The sequence below is a fragment of the Fundulus heteroclitus genome, chromosome 2 (assembly GCF_011125445.2).
Source record: "Fundulus heteroclitus isolate FHET01 chromosome 2, MU-UCD_Fhet_4.1, whole genome shotgun sequence".
In the NCBI taxonomy this organism is placed as follows: Eukaryota; Metazoa; Chordata; class Actinopteri; order Cyprinodontiformes; family Fundulidae; genus Fundulus; species Fundulus heteroclitus.
The window spans coordinates 4561942-4587947 of record NC_046362.1 but is presented as its reverse complement, the minus strand read 5'-3'; the positions used below and the strand labels follow the sequence as shown (position 1 = coordinate 4587947).

At 39.6% G+C, this 26006-nt stretch overlaps 1 protein-coding gene across 2 annotated transcripts in view; it reads right to left on the bottom strand.

Annotated features, from left to right (window-relative positions):
- kitlga (kit ligand a) overlaps positions 1–22407 on the bottom strand; it is a 43255-nt gene extending 20848 nt beyond the window's left edge. For both annotated transcript variants that reach the window (XM_021317042.2, XM_021317043.2), the window contains exon 1: positions 22102–22407. In XM_021317042.2, coding sequence (XP_021172717.2) covers positions 22102–22116 — 15 coding nt within the window. In that variant the 5' untranslated portion in view covers positions 22117–22407. The remainder of the gene's footprint in view (positions 1–22101) is intronic.
- Between the last annotated feature and the right edge of the window lie 3599 nt (positions 22408–26006).

Genomic DNA, 26006 nt, shown 5'->3' with positions numbered 1-26006 from the left:
TCTGAAGTGGGTTCGCTTCGTTTTTTTCTGAAATTACCTAAAATGATTGAATAGTGTTCACTTGGTCAGATATAAGTGTGATAATAATTATTGGGCTGTTTGATATGAACAATCCACGGCCCACAGTGGTCGAAAGATTCTTCTTGCTGTGCATACAAAAATGAGGCTTCAGTTTAAAGAAACCTCCAGCCCAAAAAGAAGCCAGATCAGACTTTTACCGCTTACACTCAGCTCTATTTTCATCCTTTACTTCAACTCTCCAACTAACTGATGCGGTTCAGCGTCTGAAAAGCCGATGATCCTTCCCCATAGCCAGGAGTGAGATAGTCACCCCTCCAGTGCTGAGACCAAGACGATTCACATACAAATGGACTTCTACTCTGTCTTTACTATCCAAAAGCTGAAGTCCACTTGATTTCTCTATCTACAGAACAGCAGAAATTCTGATAACGGCAGATTTCCTTCAACTTGGTCAGCTTTGTTTCAGTAAATCGGTGGACTGTGCCTCATTGGGCACGGTTGCAGTCCAACGCAAACACTGAAAATTAGGACAGGCTGCTAATCAAAGGCAGCTATGGTGGCTGTGCTCCCAAAACGTCGGCTTGTTCTTCGGGCACTTTTCTAACATTTTTGTAGTAAAGTCTATAATTAACAGTAACCGTGGCAACAGAGAAGTTGGTCAAAGTTGCAAATAGCTCACTGAGCATTGTTTAGTGTTTGTTCAGCATGTCTGCAGGAATTTATTGCAGAAGTCAGATTCTGTAGGTGAGTTTACTAGGGCTGGGTGACATTAACCAACAATAATATCTCAATATTTTTATGCTGAATGCTGATATATACGATATTTATCTGGATATCTGTTTTTTTCACAAGTTATTTATTAAAAGGCATCTCTGAATCAAGGCTTTATTCCAAATGCCTTTTTTCAACAGCTGTAGATAAATATGAGAAACAGATAAAAAAAATAACCTACTGGAATACATAAAAGTATAATTCTAATGCAACATAGACCATCTTGATATAAACAATTAATGATGATTATATCTCTTTTAAATATTTCGATATTTTTAAAATCCCGATATATTGCCCAGCCCTAGGTTTTATGCTGCATGGACAGAAGAAGGCGTTAACGGAGTTGTGACTTCGTATTTAATTTAAAAAGCATTACACTGGACATGTCACAGTGAGAGAGTGTCTCAACACGCCAGCTGTAGTTCTTTTTCAATTAGAGTTCAGATGTACTTCCTTGGTAGCTGTGCACAGTATGTCATATCTATGATATCTACGTAGATTAGTCATTGCTTTAAACTATAAAGCACAACACCTTGGTGCAATGCTGATCTCTTGATAATTTAGCCACACCTCTTTTGTTGTACTTTAAACTTCTTGGGAGTTATTGCTTCTCAATTGTTCCACCAAAATAACAAATAGGACTTGCTTTTATCCGCTGCATACAAGATCTGACTGTATTTTCTCTAAGCTCTTCAATTAAATTGAATTAAATTAAAATGTTTTTATCCTATTTTCATGAACCTTTTCCTTTTGGTCAATACATATACAACCACTTTAGTATTTTATGGTAATTGAAAATAAAAACCTGTTTGGTCTATCCATTGCACCTGAACACTTGAATGTGAGGAAAGCACAATAAATCCTCATAATGATGTTTGAAACCTACTCGGAAAAACACCAGAATTGAGGTATGCTGTTGATCCTTCTGATTTAAGCTGTGATGCTAGTGTTATTAGGTTCTATGTAAATCTTCATTTTGTATGTTGATCTGGTTGCTCCAGAGTCTGATTTCACAGTTATTGACAAAATGACAGTTCAATGTCTCCAAGATAAACTTGGCGAGGTAAAGTACGTCAATAGTAACATACCAGCCTTCCATCTATGGCAATTATCTTGACCAATGAGGGCTGAATAAACACAAAATGAGATGCATCTAAGCAGACACCTTTTTAAACCTCATTTAGCTACGCTTAGAATAAGTTCACATTTTTGGTCATGATAATAACAACACAACTGACATTACTTGCACAAGATTGACCCTTTACAAATCTGTAGAACCAGTATTATTGGATGTTAGGAGAATTTAAAGAGGGGCTTTCAAACCTATGAACACTGTCATCTTTCAAGCTGGGCGGTGGCAGCATCATGCCTTTGGGGAGTTTTGCTGCCAGTTGTGCTGATATTGCATTCAGCTTCACCTGAAATCAACAGCTGACTGGTTCAAACGTAAAACCAAACAAACATAGAAGCTGGGAATGCAATCATTTCAACCCTTTTGAACATGTTTGGACTCTTAAAGCCCCGGTCCATGCAAGGTCACAAAAAAATAAAATGAGCTCTAATTATGAAGCGATAAGTGTTCAAACACCATGCCAGAATAAGCCCCTGTGTTTGTTGATGACAACATAATGTGTACATAAGAGGGACATTTGACCGATCATTAGGTTGCATTTATGTATCTATTTTAGCCTGAAATTAATACTTTAACCATGTGAGCACTAGAAAACCCACAATTAAATCAAATGTATTAACCCAACTCATTTTTATCATTGCAGTTGGCTGTTCTGTAGTCATGTCACGCTGAAATAGAACAAATCTAATAAACCATTATAAGCCATTAAGTCGGCTGACGTTCACGTCTGTGAGGATCGTAAGTAAACCTCCGACCATGACTGGAGCTAATCTGTCATGGATCGCTGTTTTTGCACAACATGTAAAAGCCACATTAAGCCAACAGATAACGTTAATGTCTGTTAGATATTAGGGCTGATCAAAGGGCAACTTCGCTTGCCATGGCCTGCAGCCAAGGACATCGGGGCTGTGGTGCTCAGGGAAACATGGCATACATTACTAACATTCAATGCAAAGCACAACATGTGAAGGAAAATATACATTTCCGACATGAATGGCACTGAGCACAAAAAGAAGCAATAAAAGTTCCTCCTGATGGGGCTTCAGAGCCGTAACACTGCAAAGACACTCAACTTCTGCAACTGCTTTAACCTACTTCTTTTCCTTATTTTTAACAGTAAAGAAAATGTTTTAAACAACAACAAAAAACATAAAATCAGGGCTTCTACAACTTCCAACTTTTTACCAACAGTTTTCATTAACAGCTAAAAGTTGTCCTGCAGATTTGAGCACAAAATCTTCTTATTAAGAAACTCAATTCTTTATATGTATATCTATAACACAATTTTGATAACTCTAAAGTGGATTACCTGATATTTAAAGATAGTTATTTAAAGATAGAGAGGTTGTAATCCGTGGTAGCTTTATCTGGTTTTGTTGAGTTTTAATTCTGCGTCTGCCGTCTGAACCTCAGGCAGAGGTCCAGCTTGAAAGCCTAATCCAAGAAGGAAGAGGCCAAACAAACAACAGTGAAATAACTGTGTCAGATATTTACAAAAAGTTGCTTTCATTGATGGATTTTATGTCAGGAAGTACATAAGTTCAATTAAGTAAGCCATTAATGCTTAGGAAATTCAAATTATTATCCCTAAGGTCATAGAATGCAGAAGCAATGATGGAAAGTGGAACATGTGTGCCACCCCTAAAACTTTATTTCACTGATAAAAGATTCCAGATTTTTAAAGACTGTCTCAGACTCTTAAACGATAAATGCGGTGACATGTTTGGAACGTGCCTGTGAGGGCGGTCGCCAGTGTATAACTTCAATTACACAAGCTATTTCTTCATAGTCTGACAACTTTGTTTTTGTGAGTCGGAGGGTATTCTTATAAAAAGGACTAACAACTGCAAAACATCAATCTGTCTCATTCTCGCTGTGACTGTGAAATTGGAGTCGTCTGGATAAAATATCAGCCCTGTTCCTGCCACGCAGCTAAATTGGATAGTTTGTGACGTTTTGTTGCAGTCTACTGCGCACGCAGCACACTTAGATAACCTTGCCTTGCTGAGAGCTCTCTTACTTCAACAAGGAAGGAGAGGAGAAAACATCTTTGCTAAATTATAACCATGTAAAACAAACAGCAGTTCCTCTAAAAAAAAAAAAAAAGCTCCAAAAAACATTCACGGCCTGCAAACACGGCACATGTCAAACACATCCATCTACAGCCGGACGTCGGTGAGAAAAATGCTTTAACTTCTTCACCCAACATGCTGATACTCATGTCATAATATTAAAAACACACCTACCCCAAAGCAGAATGCTCATACTGCCCCCCCCCCCAAATTTTCCTGGGATGGGGGAAAGCTGATGCCAATTCAATCACCTTTATTCTCACGTCAGCTAACGTCCAATCAGACATACCCCTCTGCGAGGACCCTCGTCCGTCATTGTGAGACAAGTCACAGCTCCGGAGGCGTGCCACTTGAAGCCTGCTGTCTTTGATGCAGAGAATGGTGGTCCTTGTCTCGTTTTTTCACCGGCACTTTGAAGTTGAGGTGCCATTAGCGGAACGAGGCTCTCCAGAATGCCGGCCTCATGGCCCTCTCCTCCGCATAATCTCATCAATGCGAAGTGCAGGCCCTTGCATGACACTAGTCCACCGCTTTGTCAGAGAGAGGGATATTTTATCTTAATCTTCAGCCCACATCACTGTTGAGAATTTGGCGAGACCTCACTTCCCATGTTTCATAATGAGGATTAGTGCATATGACAAAGGGCGTGCAGAGAAAATATCAGGCTGCTGTGGTTGTCCAGATGTTCCAGATGCCGATCCTGGCTGTGACTGTGCCGGATTCGGAGTTTAGGTGATGTGGGTCTCTCTTTTCAATATAACTAACTAGAAAGGGCTGTTGATGCTCTTGGAGAATCCATCTGTCTCATTTCGCAGTCAATATTTAACATTGCAAGGAATAAACTGGCAAAAATCCCAAGCATAAAGCCTAGACAACTGAAGACATAAGCATCTTATCGAAGCATATTTCTATGCTTAAACAGTAAAGGCAAGTAGGGGCGGCAAAAGCTTGTCAAAAAAAAATAAGAAAAAGACAACACAGCCACTCTAGCTCACTTACTTTGTGCAAAAATTAAATTAGCTGCCAAGAAAATTGACTTTGGTCCTAATGCTGTCTGCATAGATGCACTTATAGGAGCCACGTTAACACAATCAACGGCTAGGTGGTAGAATGGATAGCTGAGACATGTCAGCTGCAACCTATTTCCTATTCTCTTTTCATATCCCAGAGTGGTAAATAAAGAGTCTTTCAAGAGTGACAGAGCAATTGGTTTATTTTGGAATTTGCAGATGTCACTGGCTCAAAGTCGTTTTTGTTTATTCTGTTCATTGAATGCACCAAAACTAAGAGCTCCCTCAATTTTCTGTTGTGAAATTTGTCAACCAACAGCATGTTCTCCGATGCAGTTTTTTTTAGTTTGAGAAAAATCCTATAAAGTTTGGGGAAATACTTGGGGATATACTTTTACTTTGGCAAAGAAACAGGAATAATCTTGTTATTCCTTCACTTTCTGTTGGATTTGACATGATAAACTCTATCAAGAAACATGCAGACTATTTGTCTTTCTAGCGTCAGGTTAATTGGCCTCTCTAAATTCTCCTTAAGTGTGAGTGTCTCTGTGTTGCCCATTGACAGCTGGATATAGACACCAGCACCCTTTGTGACCCCAAAGGTGATGAGCGTGTTGAAAAAAGGATGGATAGTTTTATAATCCATAGAAAAAGTACTGGAATTGACAGATCAGCCCCCAAATCAGTATCCATCTATTGTCTATAACTACTTATACAAGCTGATGCCCATCTCCAGCAGTCATTGGGTGAGAAGCAGGTACAACCCGCACAGGTTGCCAGTTCATCACAGGGTAATACAGAGACAAACAGGACAGACAACCATGCACACTCACACCTAAGGGTAAAGCCAAAATCAGTATTGGCCAGTAAATAGAAAATATATATCACCCCATAGCTTCACCTTAAAGCTGCTGTCACACTGTTTTCCGGGAAGTACTATGTTACTTTGCCTGGATTTCACAGTATAAGTTTTATTTTATTTTTTACGAGATCAACTGACAATCTGGATTGCCCCTCAATCACCTCCCTACCCCAAAGTACTCAGATAATTATCATATAAATTAATCAGAAAGTAGGTCAAGCCGCCAGTTTCACTTTTAGTTCTAAGCATCCGGCGCGCCTGGTAAGTGAATTTTCCTCAGCGCAGACAGGATACCGCAGGATTACATCAAGTAATGGGATTACTGGGTCATTCCTGCGATGTATGAGTCACAGTTGCATCGATTCTGCAGCAGTTGCGCACATATAGTATGACTGAGATCTGTGGCGCTCATGTAGTGGACTTTTTTACATTTCCCAAAAACCTGCGGCAGTTTGCTTTATCTCTAATCTATCTAAATCAAATTATGCATGCTACCCTGTTGAACGTATAGTTAGGCAATGCCAGAGTGTTATTTTAACATGCCATTGTAAATACCAATACCAATGGCATTTAAAGGAGCAATAGGTGATATGTCATCACTAGGTGTAGCTTGGGCACTGTCTGTAGACCAAAACAAGGTGTGCATCAAGCCATGTCATTATCTACCTCGCTCTAGCACTCCGCTTCCCCTTCTCACCCATCGGCCTGTATGCACATATGTGCAAAGGATAAATACACAGCAGAACAGCATCAACTTTCAGAGGAACATGTCTAGTAAAGTAACCCATAACTTTATAACGCTGTTAGCAAGAGAACGTTTTGATCCAATGGGCTCACCGCCATTTTGTGCCTGGCGATGGCATTTTATGGGCAGGGAGAGGCAGCTGTTCACATGCATGTACGTTCATGTGCGGCCGGTCAGGCTTTGTAAACAAGAGATTGGAGAACAACTATTTATTAGTTCTTTCTATCTAAGATAATGAAATTTTGCTTATTGCTCATTTAAATACCAATGGGGAAAAAAAGGACGATAACAGTTTGACGTTATCAAGATGATGGGACTATATCACGATATGGGGAAATAATACTGAATTAGTTTGACTGTAATTAAAAATTGTGAAAAATTAAGTCCATCTTCTCAAAGCATGGATAACAAGGTCTTGTTCTGTAGCAGTGTTTTTCTTCTCTACACTACAGATGTACAGCTACCTTCCAGTACTGAAGCAAATATATGTTCACAAAGAAATAAATTAGTTGTAAAGCAGAGGGGCAGCAATAAAACTGAAAATGGTCCGCTACATTTGGAAATTACACAATATGAGTGATGTGGCATAAATACAAGGTCTTGGAGGTCTTTTAAATTCTATCATTTATCACATACTCTGACACTAACCTAGAAACTACACAGTGTGTATAGGGTTCATACCTAAATTGCACAATAAGGGTTATTGCCTGCATTTCCTCTGGCGAAGAACAACATGCATGAATCAAGAAAATCCAATGAAGAACACAAAACAAAAAACAGATTAGAAGAAAAAAAAACTTCTTCCACTGGCATCCTTGAACCCACCCTCTCCCTCCACCAAACCCCACCCCCAGTAAAGCTGCAACATTTATTACCACCAGATGAACAGAAAGAGGCTGGCTGAGATCAATCAATTCACCACGGCAACAACATGCAGTCTGTCACACATAACTCTCGCTAATGATACATCATTAGAGATATGGCTCGTTTAATCCAATGTGAAAACAATTTGCTTTGCTGTATTTGCAGCTCTGCATATACTGTAGTGGAAAACAGGAAACAGAGTCTAATGGGATGAAATCTCATCATGAGCTTTTTGGAGGGAAGCTGGGAAATTGCCTGCTGTGTTTTAAACAAAAATGATTCCTCGGATCAGTATGTACCAAACGTGTCTTTTCAAGTTAATACTGTCCGTCTGTCAGTGATCTGGGGTAGAATATTGTTTTTAATGCTAAAAAGACAAACGTTAGTGCTGCTAGGGAAACAGGAAAAAATAATTAAGGAACCTGAGACTTTGGGGAGGTCATTCTTATAAAAAGTACCACACAAAACCTGCTTCATGTGGAAGTGATACTTTTAAGACAGAATCTACAACAGCTCAGAGGCAAGTGCCTATAAATACAGTGCCTTGACAGTATTTATAAAGTATTTATACCGCTTTCATTTTTTTCACATTGTGCAACGTTACAACTACAAACTTCAATGTATTTTAGTGACATGTAACTGTGCTGGGCCAACACAAAGTAATGAGAGTGAAATTTGTATGTACCCATTCTTCATTGCAGATTGGACAGAGAGCTTCTGTGAACAGAAGTTCTACAGATTTTCAGTAAACTTTAGATCTGGACTTTGACTGGGCCACTCTAACCCAGGATTTTATCTAAACTATTGTATTGTCTGTATGTTTAAAGATGTTATCTTGCTGGAAGACAACCTCCACCCCTCTCTCAGGCTGCTGTGGAACTTATGGGAAACTCTGAATGGGGCTTTTTAAGGCTTTCTTTCAACAATGGATTTGCTTTTGTCCCATTTCCATAAAGGCCAGATCTATAGAGGACAGAGCTAGTTGTCCTCTTAACAGATTCTCCCCCCTGAGCTGTGGATCTCTGCAGCTCCTCCAAAGTTACCATAAGCTTCTGCTGTTTCACAGTTTAATGTTCCAATTGACTAGCGCGTCAGTTTAGGAGGACGGCTGAGTCATAGCAGCCTTGCATCCCTACCAGACTGTCTTTGGTGTTCCTAGGTTTTCCTGATCCCGATTGTTATCTAACTTTATATAACAAGCCTCTGACACATTCACAAAACAGCTAGATTTAAACTGAGATTACATACAGACATGAGATACTGATTTCACTGACCTACTAATTAGGTGGTTTATAATTGTCAATTGGTTGCACTCTTGTTTAGGGTTATTAGAGCAAAGTGGGATGAACACAAATGCACACCACACATTCCAATATTTTTTTCTTCAGTCTGAAAACCAAATATACTTTTCTTTCCACTGCACCACTTTGTTTTGGTCCATCAGAAAAACAAAATCAAAGGCCTTGAAGATTGTGGTTATAATGTGACAAAATCTGGAAAATTCAAAGGGTATGAATATTTTCAAGGCAAATAATATATTGTATGTAGTATATAGCGTTTCTTATTTCTAGCCATTTGAAATGGATCAAGAAGTAGTGTCAGTTATTGGATGTGAACTGAAGAACTTAAGTTTAATCTTTGCTACAATTTAACTTATTATATTGTTATACAAAAGAGGGAGGAAACAGAACCAAAGATTATATGCCACATTTGAGCAAATCTAATCTCATATTGTAATCTCCTTATACTACCTGTATGCCTTTTGTTTTACAGCTTGAAAATTCAAACCACATGTTAATGAGAAAAACAGAACAACAAAAGATTAAGTGTCTGAGGAAACTAGACCTCCATTCATGCTTGGTTTTATGAAGAAAACACAACTCAGAAAACAACGGGAACTATGAAGGAAAGAAAATCCAATTGTGTTTCATCTAGCCAATGACTTTCGTATCTAGTTTTATTTATTTTTGTTGCATAGTTCAAAACTAGATTATTTCTTTAAAGAAATCTGCACATTTGTAATTTGACATAAGGGTACATACATATATAGCCTACTGTACCTGAGATTTACACAACATATGATAGAAGAATTCAAGTGCTTAGTGTTTTTCTTTTTCAGAGAGGCCATTTTTCATATACTCTGTATGACACAAGTCTGGATCCACATCTGCTCCCTTTATAAGTCCAATCATAATATAACAGAAATAAATTACTGCATCGTCAATGTACATGTTGACTTGAACTATGAACGCTGTGACTGCGATGACATTGTCCCGCTGGCGTTCAGCAGGAAATCTCATCTCAAGGCTGGGTGAAACTATGACAGGGGGAGGATTAGGATTAACTTTTTGATGACAGTATGCTCCGTCTTGTTTTCCTTGGAAAGGAAACGTGATGTTTTATAATCCTCTAGCAGTCCCTTTATATAGGCACATCAGTTACTGTGTCAACAAACAGGGGACAGTTCTGGTTAATATGCAGTAGTGGGAATCTGTCTCAGCCAACAAGGAAGTGAGTGAAGTTGTAAAACTGTTTGTTATCAGATTCCCCTACACAGATCCCACGCCAAGAATTCACCTTGAAAAGTTCTTCCCCAATGGCTCGGTTCAAATCCTGTCTTGTCTTCCTGAGAGATCCTTAAGATCTCTCATTCAACTGATCGTCTGATTCATCCTCAGACTTGCATGACTGGTTTATAATCACTATCTGATGTTGATTTTATATTATTAACATAGCTGAAATCCTATTAATTGTCATGTGGCTTTCTCTGATGACTCAGAGAGGAAAAAGCAGCACTGCTGAGCACCACATGCTCGATGCAGTCATTTGGGCTGGGGAATGGCTGATTTTGGTTCTACGGACCTAGGAGGCGAGAAAAAAAAAGAAGAGCGTGCCACCCACTAAATGAAAAAAATAAACCTTTTTTCCTTCGGCAAGAGAGATCACTCCCCTTTTGGCTTCTGATTTGCACTAACTTTCACAAGTCGGTCTTACTGCGTGATGCAACAGTAGTTATGTTAAATGTCTTCACATCTAAGATCTGATTGCAGATAAAAGTGCAATTGCAATTTTTTTTTCAAAGGCAGTATGTTAAACCCTGAAAAGTGGCCTCGGTGTAATATTTACCGGCTTCTACCAACCAGCAGTAACTAAAACACACGTGGTTGCATTAAATTAGCCATTGTTCAAAGTCTGCAGATGTAAAAACAGTATTTATTTTTTATTTTTTTTGGGCTTATTATAATAAGAAGAAGACTCTTTGTTTTGATGTTTTCTGCCAAATGTCTCTTCTGAATGGGGCCTGAGGTTGTTTATTTTGGCCTGAAGTTGAGAAGCTGTCATCGGCAGACACTGAGGGATATTTCTCAGGTGACTTTTTTCGCCTGAGGTTGAAAGACTTTTTGGAAACGATGTTGGATTCATAAAAGCAGAAAATAATTGAAATTGGCAGTCTCTTGAAAGCACGAAGGAGCCGCTTTAATGTGCCACGCAGTATGTCAGGCTTAAAGCAATGTGAATGTGACAACAAAAAGAGCCATGCTATTTTTTTAAGTTTCCTGATCAGTTAAATGTTTTTGTATGGTTCTTTACCTGGGGCGCACCTGTGTAAAGTTGCCATCTGAGCTGAGAATACTATTCTGGACTAAATGAAAGGCCAAGTTTACTGCTTTTTAATGAATCTGGAAGGCATTTAATTAGTCTTGTTCAATTGCAAAAGACCTGGACTGCACAAATTTATACTGAACTGTTTTACACTGAACAGACTGAGAATTATGATAGTTGTATTTAATTTGTGAGAACACAAAAAAACATTGCTATTCATTAAGACAAGGGTAGATGACTATACACTAATAATAATAATAATAATAATAATAATAATAATGATAATAATAATAATAATAATAATAATAATAATAATAATAATAATAATACATCCATCCATCCATTTTCTAATACGTCTAACCCTCATGGGGTCACGAGGGGTGCTGGTGCCTATCTTCAGCTGTCAATGGGAAAGAGGCGGTCTATCAGGGTAATAATAATAATAATAATAATAATAATAATAATAATAATAATTATTATTATTATTATTATTATTATTATTATTATTATTATTACCCAGGACTGATATCTAAGCACAAACAGCAACCGCTCATTGTGCAGATAGTCAACGCAGATTCTGACTACTAGATCCAATGGGCTCTGTCTTTTGCCTTTCCAGTCTTGAAGGCAAACTGATCATGTGGAAACTGTAACATCCAAGCTAACACGTATCTGGAAAAGGAGGCCTCCAGCATCTGCTCTGAGTCAGCGGTACACACAGACTTCACAGAGGAAGAGAGTACACACATAGGATGGGTTGTAGCTTGTAAAAATATCTAACGGTCCTTAACGCCGGAGATGCCTCGAGCTTTTGTTACTCACATCTCTTCAAGCAGCTTGTCAATTTCCACCCCTGATTGGATGCCGGAACAAATACATACAGAAAGGCACAGTATTCACTGTGTGTTTTGAATAAGATTATTCATTTTTTTAGGCACAAGGGGATAAATGATGCATTCCTTTCTGCAGCTAGCATCAGATTCACTGGACAATTTGCTTTCACGTGGTCTCAATCCGCATGTTAATTAATAAAATGATATTTGAAGTAGAAAGAATTGAGCCTCGAGGGGAATATTAGCATCAACTTTGTCAAACATCACATTTTCTTTTTTCGTGGAATCCAAATTTCAATTTCGATTAACAAGATACAGTAGTGGAGTTTGAAATACCTTCTTCATCAACATGTTTCCAGTAAGATATGGCCACTGTTTTAACAGGCGCGGTTCTTACATTGCCCCCCTGTCCTTTTGCACCCAGCAAAGGGATTTTTATTTTTTGTAAATGTCATTATTATTAATTAAGAAAACTCTCAATTTTGTTTTTACATATGGGTTTCATTAATCCAAACTGTGTTAGAAAGAATCTGGGGTAAATTAATCAATTTTAGGTGCTTTATGCCCAAAAAATAGAAATATTCAGCATTTTCTTTCACAAATGGAATAAGGATTTCATAGATCCCTAATTGTTGAGTTTCCAGTTTAAGTTTGACCAGTCCACGTGTTTCAGATTTAGAACTTGACTGAACAAATGCAAACCAGACTATTTAAAGTAGTAGCCCACCCTGGGGCTGTACAGTAATATTTTCTTACTGTTCTTACACTGTTCTTCTTAAAGGAGGAAACCCAGGCTTTGTTCACTGTACATGCTGATAAGCAATAGGGAAATTCTGTCTCGTCAAGGTAGTGCTGTTTCCACAATATCAACAATCCAAAGAGTAACGGAAACACACGTGTCTGACTTTGTGTAACTGCTGTGAAGTCTAAAGTCTAACCACGACAAGAAAAAAAATTCCCAATATCACAACTGTAAAAGACTTTTCCTTACAAAAGCTGAGCAATGCATCAAATACCAGAAAATGTGATTTGATGTTTCTACTATGCTCACAGGAAAAAATCATCTGAGAAGGAGGGATGATTGGAGAAATACGACCGAGTTTAGTGTAAACCTCTTGGTCCAGAGTTTGTTCACACTAACCTCTGAGGTCTGTTTTTCTAGATTAAAAAACAGTAATAAAGTATTTTGACATTTGTGTTGCTTGAGTGGTGAACAATTTTGTCTAATGAACAGTATGAGTAAAAGAGTCCAGCTCTCTGTCAATGAAAAGGATTCAAAAAAATTTGAAAGTTTTTTTTTTTTACACTTTGTATCAATGTTTTCATGTCTTCTAAGTCACGAGCTTCCATTAGGAATTATAGCGTCTGCATTTGCTTTGGCACAATAACAGTTATTCATTAATCCAAAGGCAGTCTCTAACCAATGGTATCCATTAAACATTACAAAACACCTTAAGGAGCCAGCAGCTTATTTCCAAGTTCCCACAGTGACTTTTAGACCAACACCCCAAACTCAAACATATTTCATTTGCTGTGACAGAAAAGTAAATTAAGCCAGAACAACTTGTCTGAGAATCCATGAGCTGCAATTTTCTTCATTCTGAATGTTACAAAGTTCCATGTTTTTAAATTGTTTCTACAGTCATAATATCAATGAAAATGTTGAGAGGAGACATGTAAACAATTCAATATTACAATGACCTGACAATGAATAGACTTAACCCTGTCCATCAAACACCTCAAACAGGTGGAATAAAACACAAGTTCTGATTTGAATTAAAAAAAAATATTATTGCAAGTAAAACACTTACGCAGTGAAGAAGTGTAATGCACCTGTGAAAATATTGCAAGAACACTAAAATCTTCTCCCGTACCTTCTGTCAACCTTCCTTTTTAACTCTAACAACAGGCCTGTCACCTCAGGTCTGCAACTGCACTGCCTATCTGCGATTCTCTGATTTCCAGGACTAATCTTTGCATTCATGCTACCGTAAAGCCTTTTTGCCTAATTGCCAAGACTGTAACTCAAACCTAGATATGATAAATTTCCAAAGTCATCACACCAGTTGTCTCCAGCTTGCACACCAATGACAGCAGGTATTCCAGGCCAACAGACCTTTGTTTGTAGTCCTAAACTATCTTCCTTTAATGTTTTGAAAACCCTTCTACTTGCATATAAAAAGACAAACACTCTCCAGGACATCCGATATACTTTGGTAGATGACTTCAAGCGGAGATCATCTTGGTTTTACGTTTCAGACGAGATACAACTCAACAAAGCTTCACACCATGGCTGTTAAGCAGATACACCCAACATACTCTGATAACAAAGTTTATCATCTAACACAGAGATTTTTGGACCAAAGAAAACAGGCTTTCTCTTCCTCAACAGATTAAATATTAACTTTGCTTTCCTTACGTTTACTTATTTAATATATTTCATTTTTTGCATTTTTGTGCTTCAAAATTCTGTTAAATGATGCCTGTGCAAGTTCTCAGTTACCTGGGTCATCGCAACAGCAAACAGGCTTAAATTAGAGGCAACCAGACTTTCGCTCAGTTCTTTCTGAAGACGTTTCGACACCTATCCAGGAGTCTTTGTCAATTCTGGTGGCTCCCACTTCAGCAACCTGTAGTTGGTGCGCTGTTGTGTTTAAGGACATGGAGGCCCATCCTCAACCAGACTGATGATGAGAGTCTCATCATCATTCAGGTGAAAGAGTTCTCTACTCACACCAAGCAATTGCTTCTAAAGACCCAGGATAGTGGTGGGTAGGTCATTGATTTGCTGACTTAGAATGCACCTAGGATGACGGGCCTCCATGTCCTTAAAAAACACCAGCACACCAACTATAAGCTGCTCAAGTGCGAGCCTCCAGAACTGACAAAGACTCCTTGATAAGTGTCACGTTTTGAGAAAGAACTGAACGAAAGTCTGGTGGCCTCCGATTTAAGCCCGCTTGCTGTCTGCTAATTGATCTTATACACATTGGGAAGCAAGCTGAAACAACCAGACGTCGTGTGGCAGCAGGTGTATGGAAAAGATTCAATCAATCAAACTTTAGTTATACAGCACTTTTCATACAACCACGTATGACACAAAGCGCTTTAGAGCACTGGTCTTCCTTATAGTGTAAGGGAATCAAAACAAGTTTAAATTTGCAGTAACAGGTACCAGAAGCTCATTATCTGGTCAACGATAAGCCAATTTAAGACTCATTGATGGTGGCAGATGAGGGTGGGTATCCATTCTGAGCTTGTACCTCACCTCTGAGGCAGCAACCCATTGGGCTAACTCTTGCCCAATGACTGGTCATTAGCTAGACATTGACATTGTAATTTGCCTGTTGTGTCCAGCCATTTACTTAGCTGCCAACTGTTCTGCAGCACTGGTACACCAAAACTGATGTTCTGACTTGACAATTTTCATTCTTTTTAGCAAGGTCCGTCCGTCCGTCTGTCTTCTTCCGCTTATCAGGGGTCGGGTCGTGGGGGTAGCAGCTTCAGTAGGGAGGCCCAGACGTCCCTCTCCCCGGCCACTTGGGCCAGCTCCTCCGGGGGAATCCCAAGGCGTTCCCAGGCCAGCCGGGAGACATAATCCCTCCAACGTGTCCTGGGTCTTCCCCTGGGTCTCCTCCCGGTGGGACGTGCTGGGAACACCTCACCAGGGAGGCGTCCAGGAGGCATCCTGACCAGATGCCCGAGCCACCTCAACTGGCTCCTCTCGACGTGGAGGAGCAGCGGCTCTACTCTGAGTCCTCCCCGGATGACTGAGCTCCTCACCCTATCTCTAAGGGAGAGCCCAGACACACTACGGAGAAAACTCATTTCAGCTGCTTGTATCCGGGATCTCGTTCTTTTGGTCACGACTCAAAGCTCGTGACCATAGATGAGGGTAGGAACGTAGATCGACCGGTAAATCGAGAGCTTCGCCTTTTGGCTCAGCTCTCTCTTCACCACAACGGACCGGTACAGCGCCCGCTTCACAGCAGACACCGCACCAATCCGCCTGTCGATCTCCCGCTCCATCTTCCCCTCATTCGTGAACAAGACCCCAAGATAGTAGAACTCCTCCACTAGGGGCAGCACATCCTCCCCAACCCGGAGAAGGCACTCTACCCTTTTGCGGTTCAAGACCATGGTCTCGGATTTGGAGGCACTGATCTTAATCCCGGCCGCTTCGCCCTCGGCTGCGAACCGCTCCAGTGAGAGCTGTAGATCACGCCCTGATGAAGCCAAGGTTTAACCTTACCTACTGAACAGATATATATTTGGATCCCGTGAAGATATACTCCCTGACTCTAGGTGGACAACATTTATTATATGCTAGGCATGAGTCAATCATCGGTATCAGGGAGTACCAGAGCTTTCAAATCTTAGGGTTTCATAATAGCTAGCATTTTTAATCTACCAATCCTATGGTTTGAGACATTTTAATGAGATACCAGATGAAATGCCAGAGTGAGAAGAGCCATCAAACAGATAGCAAATACTGTAGGTTGTGGGTGACATCGTGGATAGACGAATACAAACAAAGCCAGAGGTTTGTCTTTTTCCAAGTTTAGGAAAATTTTCTGTCAAGGACAACAAGGACACAAAAACTGCATTGATAGTCTGGTGAGAAATCCATTTGGGCAATTGATGTCAGGCTTTTTCCTCTTCTCCTTTTGGGAATAGAGACTGTATAATCCATGCCATTATCACGCCCAGGTAGCTGCAGTGAAAACTGAATATCACTCAGTGGAACGGTTGTTCAGCAATGCTAAAAATAATGGTGGTGGGGGGGGGGGGGCTTTCATGTTTGTAAGGTCCACACAACATGTGCTTGTGAACGCAATCCGCTTGGATCTTATGGACCTTTGCCCCTCCCACACCTCTTGCTGCACACTGTGACTGACTGGCTGAAGGAAGGCTCCAATACTTTTCCAGATGATAAAGGAAATTCAGGTGGTAAGAAATATATCTGGTTGTGATAAACAAAAGCAACGCCACCCACGTTTCATGTTGAGGTAATGCCTTTTTGAAACTGCACTTGGCAAACTATGAGTGGTATGCCTATTAACCCGCTGACTGCAGGCTCTTGTTAGACTTCCAGTATTAGACTATAACGAGCAGAAAGGCAAAAAGGTAAATATTGTCCTCAAGAAGTACTTGAAAACCACAGATATATTTATTGAACTTATTTTTTTTGTCTATATATTTAAGTCTATGCTTAAATAAATAAACATATCTGTATAAAACATAATTAGAAATGTAATAATCGCTGTTATGCATTTTATTTGATCAGGAGTAAGGATAATTTTGGCATTTCTCTCTTGATTAAAAGCTATCAGATTATTTTATACTGTTTTGGTTTAAATTTTTGCATTAATACATCAAAACCATGGTATTTGCATTCAAGGTTATCTTAGCATGAGAATTTCACCCATGCCCATGGGTGCTACTTACTTACAGGGGTTTAGAGGGATAGCAAACACAGAAAGCAACTTGAGCTTTTTTACAGTTTAAAATGGGAAGGCTTCCAGAAAAGAAAAAGAAAAATGTTCCAGAGAAAGATATCCTTGAAATCAAACTGTTTTTTTTTGCAAACAAATAAAACCCATTTCAAGGAGGGTGTTAGAAAGACCATAGGAGGATTTTTTATTCCAGTGGGACGGGTGATACACAATCAAGTGCCGGAGATGGATCTAATGAAGCAGATGGTAACAAACGTAGATATTACATTCAAGCCAGTTGGAGACATGAGTAATGAGGAATATCTGCGATGCAGCTCTGAGAGATGAACACTCTTCCCTAACATGTCCTCTTTTATTGTTGTTTCACAACAAGAGAACAATGGTAATTGCCAGTGTGCTGGTGTAATTTATTGGGTCCAGACCTGGCTCCAGGACCATAAATCATCTCTGATCTTCACTGAGATAATTAACCAGGAGTGGGGGAAGGAGTCTGACTTGAACGGAGCACGCTTCAAAGTACACGGCTAAGTCATGGGTTACAGTTCTAGAAACTAGATATTTGAACCCACGGCACCGACACCGTCAAGCTTCCCTGTGCCGTTTCATGCTGTTATGCCAAGCTCATTAGCAGCTTAACAAATTCACTCACATATGATTAGAATAAGTGTGATTCAAACACATTAGCAGTGGTGTTGCTCCTGCGCCCACCTTCTGTGTGTTTCCTGAAACATGTGATTTAATAAATCTAATGATGCAGTGCTCCATGGCTCTCATTTTCTTTCCCTCCTGGCCTTTCGATCTGCACATTCAAAGTAAGCACGTATAATTCCAGGGGCGAAGCAGAAGAATTATGTTTTCTTTAGAGATCCTGATGTTATGTGCTGGTTCTCAGCAGGCCAGGGGCCACAACAATAAAGAAGAGGTAAACTGAGCCGGGATTGCATGAGCAGCGCGTCTGATGATTTGCAGCCTTTTAGAGTCCGACTCCTCTCTTCAGGCGATTTGTGCTTTTAAATCACTCTGGTGCTAACAGCTTCTGGTGATTTACCTGCTTACGCTGGTAAAACAGTTAGAAATTAATTTGTAAGAGTGGTGCAACTATTTCTAACTAAACTTTTTTAATTGCACCTACTCAGCAATATGAATGATAAAAAGAATTCTACACAATTTCTTCATAAAACTTAAATAAAATAGTTAAAGATCATTTACACATCAATATTAATTGTTGTTACTTTTACATTTTATTATATAAATGTAAGTGCAAAACATCTACACCTTAGTGAACTGTTCAACGGCAAGCAGGATGATAGCTTGCATTTTAAATCTTTGAATCTAGCATCATGTTCCTTAACACAGGTTTAAAATATAAAAGGTCAGATTGATTCATTCCAAATAAACCTAGGATACAGTCACACAGAGGCAGGAAATAATGCAATCAGACGAGCCCGTCTGTGACGACAGATTCTACTGGGTCCTTGAGCTTATTAGTCAGGCTATCTGCGAGGGTAGGTAGGGCCTCCAGTCAGCTGCTTCACCAGCCTGCTGCCTGTACTCTCACTTACTCTACTCTACTCTGCTCTACTTTACTTTGGCAAAAGTGATAGAGGCACTCCTTTAGTTTTCAACCTTTGACATTCCACACAGCTGGATTTGGCTTTCTTTTCAGGAGGGAAAAGGGTAACCGCCTCCCAAACCAGAAACAAATAAAGGAGGGGTGCCGCCCCGGCTCCACTCTGTACAGCTGGAGGAAACTCAGCCTCCATCCTAAACTTTCTTCGGTCTCTCATGAAAAGGACTTAGAAACACTTTCACAGAAAATCTTAATCGTTTTTGAACGGTTAAATTTTAAAGCCTGGGTATGACTTTTCTGAAAACAACCTGAATAATGATGTTTGTTTTTGTCAGTGTCATTCCCTGCTGGACACCTTTCACAATAAATAGCATTTGATTGGACAAACATTTTATAGTTAAAATCAAGATGCTTCGGGTGGATATGTCTCCAAGACTAAGTAGTTAATGTTGTTGTAATTTAGCTATAATTGTATTCATCCTAACGTAAACACACTCTTAATCTAATTCCTTGTCTTCTTATTTCCTACAAGCCACATACATATGATATCATGAGTGGAATAGCATGCACATCAAAAATCAAAATGTCTTTATTTCAAAATGTATAAATGAGGTGAGCTTTGAAATGATTCGAGGTGACATCTAAATCTTTATATAATTCTGAACATCTTCTTGATTAATATTACATTTCGGGTCACAATTTCTCATGTCTTACCCAGACTTAGGGACATGATTTCATGATGCTGGGATTTACATGGATGACCTTGATATAATTTGAATTTGTATTAAAGCTCTTTGGAATGTATTTGTTTTGACATAATTCTCTTAAAAAAAAAAAACGTAAAAAAAACGAACATACATATTTTTATAGCAACGTAGAAGGGAAGCATGTCAGACACTAGAGAAGAAAGCAGCAAATTGTTCAATGCATAATTTAAAAGCTGGTCTCTTATCAGAAACCAATAATTAAAATCAGACAGCAAAAAACGTGGTTATTTCATTGTTTCTAAAAACCAAATATTGATCCCTTTTTTCTCAGATAGAAAATGGATGATCAGAAATTTTGATTTGGACGACCGGATAGATAATATTCTATGACCAATAGTCTTCATCTATGGTTTTAAGATAAGAGACTACATGTTTCCATAAGTTGCAGCAGTTTTATTTATTTATAATGCTTATGTTAATGCTTCCTTAAGTGTGCCCATTTCATTATGATTCTTTCACAGCCATGCCCTGACCCACCCTTGAACATGACAACACAATTCAACTCCTGAAATTACAGTTTAGTTTTATTTGTTTCTTTATTTATCTACATTTGTTTCTGTGGGCCACCCCAACATTTTAAGTGTCCCCCATCTAGCCGCCTCTTTGAAAACTTCTTGTATGCAGCCCTGGGGCCCACCGAGACGATGTCTTTGCAAACCTTTTGCTGGCCAAAAAAGAAAAGAAAAGGAAAATCCCTGTGTGGCAGGCATCAGGAGACTAGCGCTCCCTACTGGTGCCAAATGTGTTGTGAAGGTCTTGACATGCTCCCGGACTACCGCACGCAGCCTCTGTGCCAAAGCTGGTGTAAAGGACTCATCTCAGAACCAACAATGCGGCGCGGCGCGGCACACTCACTGATATCATACTTTTGCATTTCTTTTCAGAGATATGAGAATAATAGGAATCATTGCACTATTTAAAAAAAACATATTAAAAATTCTAAACGGTCTAGCAGGTGACCTTGCATTCTTAACGCAAGGTCACCTGAGATATATATATATATATATATATATATATATATATATATATATATATGAACGCGTAAATTTCGGATGAGAGGTGTCCGTTGAGACAGTCAGACTCATACAGCTCAGTGTTGTCTAACTTTATTACGGAGCGTAAAAGCGGAGCCGCTCGGAGCATTTATAGCACCAGCGGCCGGTATGCCACCCAGCTCCCACTCCACTTCAGACACTTCCCCGTCTCCCTTTCCTGCCCACTCACACGTACACTCCCCAGGTAGCTACTATATCCATATTAACATGCTCTACGCCCTTTAATTGTTTTAATCTAATTAAGAGATTTGGGGGAAACGGCCCGCGCAGAAAACACCAGCCGAAGAGCGCACGGTTTAGGTGCAGATCAAACGGAGCGCGGATCTCTTCAAAAGCTTACTTTAGATGGCTTCTAGTGCGCATTTTCAACCCAATTACTCTTATGATGTTGAGGTCGTTATGTGGCCCTAATAAGAGCTGGGGACGCACAAAGGTTTGCTCAATTAATTGGTTTGGAAAGTGGGAAAAAAATGCTAATAAAACAGGGCGACTTTTTTTGCCTGCACTAGTAAACAGTATGTTTTTTTTCCTTGAAACGGCTTTGGAATAGAACTGAAAGTTTGCACAGCGTTAGGTCAGCCACATAGATTAAGGTGTCACTGCTTTGCCGACTGTCAACCTAAGATGGCCCTGACGAACTCATCCAACCCCGGGTTACAGACGCGGGCTGTTGCCCAAGACGCTGCGTTAACCCGGCAGGACAGTCGCACATTCGTTTCATGCCTTTGCGTCCTCGTGTTTTACCTGAGGCACGGGAGGGAGTGCACATTCAAGCTGCACGAAAACAAACACGTTTCTTTGCCCAGATAGCACCGCAGATCGGCGGATTCAGGGCCGGAATTCTGGACAGGGTGGCGATCCGGAGCGCAAACAGTTCCTAGAAGTTCTTAGAAGATAGCGACTGGCACAAATAAACTGATCAGGATCGTTCCGATTTACAAACGAAGCGCACGGACAGTGTTTAGTCTGCATGGACATGTTCAAGTGGACCCCCCCTTTTTTTCAATGAATGTGGTAACCCGTTTGAGAAAGGAAGCTGGTTTTCCACGTTGCCTCCACATGACAGCAGCAGCCTAATGACTTCTTTTAAAGTCAATCAAGAGGGTTTGATCCCTTCCTCGGCTTTATCCCGTCCAGTGATATCCCAACCAGTCCGCTCCTTCTGACAGAAGTAAACTGTTTCAGAAAGCGGTGAAAGGAAAATGTCAAATGGAGAAACGGCTTTCTTCCAACAGGATCGCGTCCCGCTGTATCCGTCCCCAACTCGAAATGCTTACCCCCCCCCCCCAAACAAAAATAATAAAAACAAAAACAAATAAAAAACAAAAGCATGTACTTACGTTTGACTTCTTCATATGGAATGGCAGGAGTAAATCCAGTGTGCGTGAAAGCCTATTTTATTTTACTTCTACGATGAGGAAAGGGGTTTTCATCATCCTCTGTGCACATATCCAATGCCTAAGTCCGCGGTATCCAAACAGACGAGAAAAAAAAAAGCCCCGAAGAGAATGACAATGACGAAAAATCAGACAAAAAAAAAAAAATCTAATTTAATAGTTGCACCCTGTAGGCTGGTGTAGTGTGAAACATACACATCCGCTTTCTAGGCTACAACATAGATCCAGATACTGAGCGGAGCAGCGCGCAACAGCGAGGAAGAGGGAGGGAGTTAAGCATTTATGATGCGTAAATGCAGCCAAAGAGCCGCCCTCTGACGAGCCGCCTTCACTTCGATCTCACTGCTGTCAGTGTAAACAGATGGCAGTGGGAGAACCAGGTTGCTCAACGCCGATTTTCTGTCTTTCTTATTTCACAGGTGGGAACGTAAACGGCTGAAGTCTTTGCTTCGCAGAGAACGGGAGGTCGTGCGAGCCAGATGGCTACGATCATGGATATGGAGTACAATAAAAGATTCTGTTTCAGTCAGCTTGTGTTAATAGGATTCAGTCAAATCAAAAACATCCCGTGACTCATATAACCAACTGCAAGCCATCCCTGCTAAAAAAAAAAAAAAAAACTTTCCCCCTTTTCCCCTAAAAAAAACTTTTTAATTCAAATTGGAAGATTTTTTGTTTTGTTTTTGGTGTGTAATACAGGTTGTCAGTTTACGGTTTATTTGTTACAGTAATTCAGTTTAAAACATATCTCATAAATTGAACCATTACACGAGCAATGATCTATATTAAGGGCTTATTTTGTTAACCTAGAGGATTATGGTTTAAAGTTGGGATTTAAATCCCAAGCTTAGGTTTTGCAGAACAAATAATATCACATAAGACATAGAGCAATAAAGATTAAAAAAGATTAAAAAGTTCTATTTTGACTATGCTATAGCCCACACAGTTTATGGGGAGGACTGCTGGCTGTCCTAAAGACATTCACTGAGCCGCTCAACAAGCAGGTCACTGGCAAAGAAGCGGTCTTTTTCCAGAATGCTGTATTCAAGGATATTCTAGGAAAGTTAAGAGGAAGGAAAAAGTGTCACAGGGAAAATGCACAAGCAACAGGGATGACCTCAGGATTGGAAGAATTGGGTGAAGCCCATTGGAGAGTTTGACAGAGAAGTTCCTGTGTGCCACACATGCATCCTGGTTATGTGCTACAACTGTTACATAACTCTTATCAGGCCACACCTGAACCAGAAAGGTCAGAAGCCTCTTTCACTCTCAAAAGAGAAAGCAGATCCAACTTAAATTAATTGTTTCAATTGCTAACAAGTAATTAAATTAATCTATTTACGAATGGTTTAACTTGACAACTTAGGAACTAAATGAATTAAGTTGGATCAATTTAGTTCAATGACCTGTTACTAATTGAAACAATTAATTTAAGTCGGAACTGCGTTCTCTTTGTAGAGTTTACATAGGCCAAGGAGAAAGAAATCCCAAAAGTCTTCTGTCCAGATGAAAATAAAATTAGCATTTTATTAGGAAATCATATGGTAAAGGTATGAAGAGGGAAAATAATCCAACGTGCTTGAGGTACAGTGTGAAGTTTCCACAGTCAGTGATGGTTTTGGGTGTCATGTCATCTGCTGGTGTTGGTCCACTGGGCTTTATCAAGTTAGTGCAGCTGACTAGCCTTCCTTCTGCTAACCAGCGTTTTGAGGATTCTGATTTAATTATCCAGCAGGACTCCAGCAGATACACGGCCACGCTGCCAGATACACATATTCCTGGACTGAATGTCCCTTCAATTCCCCGTTCTTGATCGGCCAACAAACTGCACTTACCTAAACCCCTAGAAAACATATGGAGCATTGTCAAGAAAAAAAGCGAGATACACCAGAGACAACAATCTGATGGATGTTTAGACTCCATCAGAAGGATTTCTACTTACCCTGAAATGCAAAAAAAGGACTCACTTAAGCCATAACTCTTCCTCAGGAGGCTTTTCCTGAGATTAAAAGATGGTGCAAACAGCCGTTTGGACCTGAACATGTTATTCTGACTGACGGACTGAGCAAACTGACAACAGATCTTCTTTTTTTCTCCACATTCTCCACATGGTTTTGAGAAAACCTAAAATTCTACCTAAATTCTTTAATGTTGGCTAAACTTTACAGACATTTCTTCACTCAGAATTTCAACTAAGTTTCACCTCAAACTACATCTACTTTGTTTTCTAATGTGATGTTTGATACCAGTTATTTGTTGAATATTACCGTAATTAACGCCAGTCTCAGTCTGTACAGTGCACATACACCCGTCTAAATCTTTTAATAACTAGTGCTGAATGCTCTAGATTTTCCTTTGATTTACCAACACCAAACCCATTGACTTCACATCAATGACAGCGACGTATTACGGCTGGTAGTTTCCCTTGTCATGCATAGAAAAAACACCAAGGATGAAGATCTTTAGAGAATTTTAGATTCTCAGAGGTCGGGAAAGTCTAGTCTTTCTGAACAACTGCAGATTCCAACATCCAAATTCAGACCTTTACACATCAGTCCAAGTTATATGGATGGTCACCATTTTGGAAGCAGACCCAAAACAGATCTGGGAATGGATCATTCAGGCTGACATTATTCTATGACGGCCTTCCAAAACCCCTGACCTCAACCTTGTGGACAATATTTGGAATATCCTTCAAAATTGACTTCAACGAATTTGACCAGTTTTGCCAAGAACAACAGTCAAATATCCAGCCTGAAGTATGCCAGAAGCTTAATGACGGCTATTAACAGTGTCTTTTTCACCTTAGGGGATTTGACCTACGTATGAGGGGAGGAGGAGATAATGGCCTAGCTTGAGGGCGTCAATCTGGATCAGGCGGTTCTTTCTTCATTGGCACAATAGCAGCCCATATTTATGTTAAATTCATGTACTGTGGACAGTAACACAGGTGCTCTAGAACCTTCCAGTTCAGGGCGGCCTGGTTTCTTGATGGTCCCTTGGCTGTACCAGAACATCTGAACCAGTTTAATTTCATCTTTGATCTCAAACACCCGTTAGTGTGTAACAGCTAAAGCAGGGCTAGGCTTTTCCATCAATTTAACCAAGTTAGAAGAACTCTGCCAGAAAAAGGCTCAAACATGTTTGCCAGAATCTTATTGATGGCTACAAACTGTGTAATATATTGGGCCAAAATTCTTCATACCCCTGGGTTTATATGTTTGATTCAGGATTATTCTAATTCAATCAAGAAGTTTGTTTTCTGATAAGAATTGATACCTCAGAAGAACACATAATATAAGGTGCATGTTGATTTTGTTTATACATTCATTATTTCAGGGATGGAAGCTTTGTTATGTGCTTGAATAATTAAACTATGACAATGTAAACCGCAGAAATGTGCCAAGACGGGTACCTTCACTTCCAGTTCGACACAATTTCCTCTCATACTGCCACGACTTACAGCAACAGAAGGGACTGTAATAAGGACAACAGTCATTAGATAATGCAAAATTACCTAAACCATTAAGACAAAAGAAAAAAAAACATACTTGCAACACCCAACCTGTTACAGATAGATCTGGAGCTTTTTCTCTGTTCATCTCTCTTGGACTGTGCGCAAAAGTTGGTATCCAGGATTTTGCTTTACTAAAGGGTTAATTCTGCTTTTAAGAAACAAATAAGGCAAATAGGCAACAATAAACTGCAGTGTAAAAAAAGATAAGATAAAATGAAATGATGAAATAAAAAACATAGAGAGAGGTAATTTCATGACATATTCCTTCTAAACAGGAAGCCACTTTAGCATTTAGGTTTCCAAAGATGTTTTTTAAAGTCATATTTCTGTT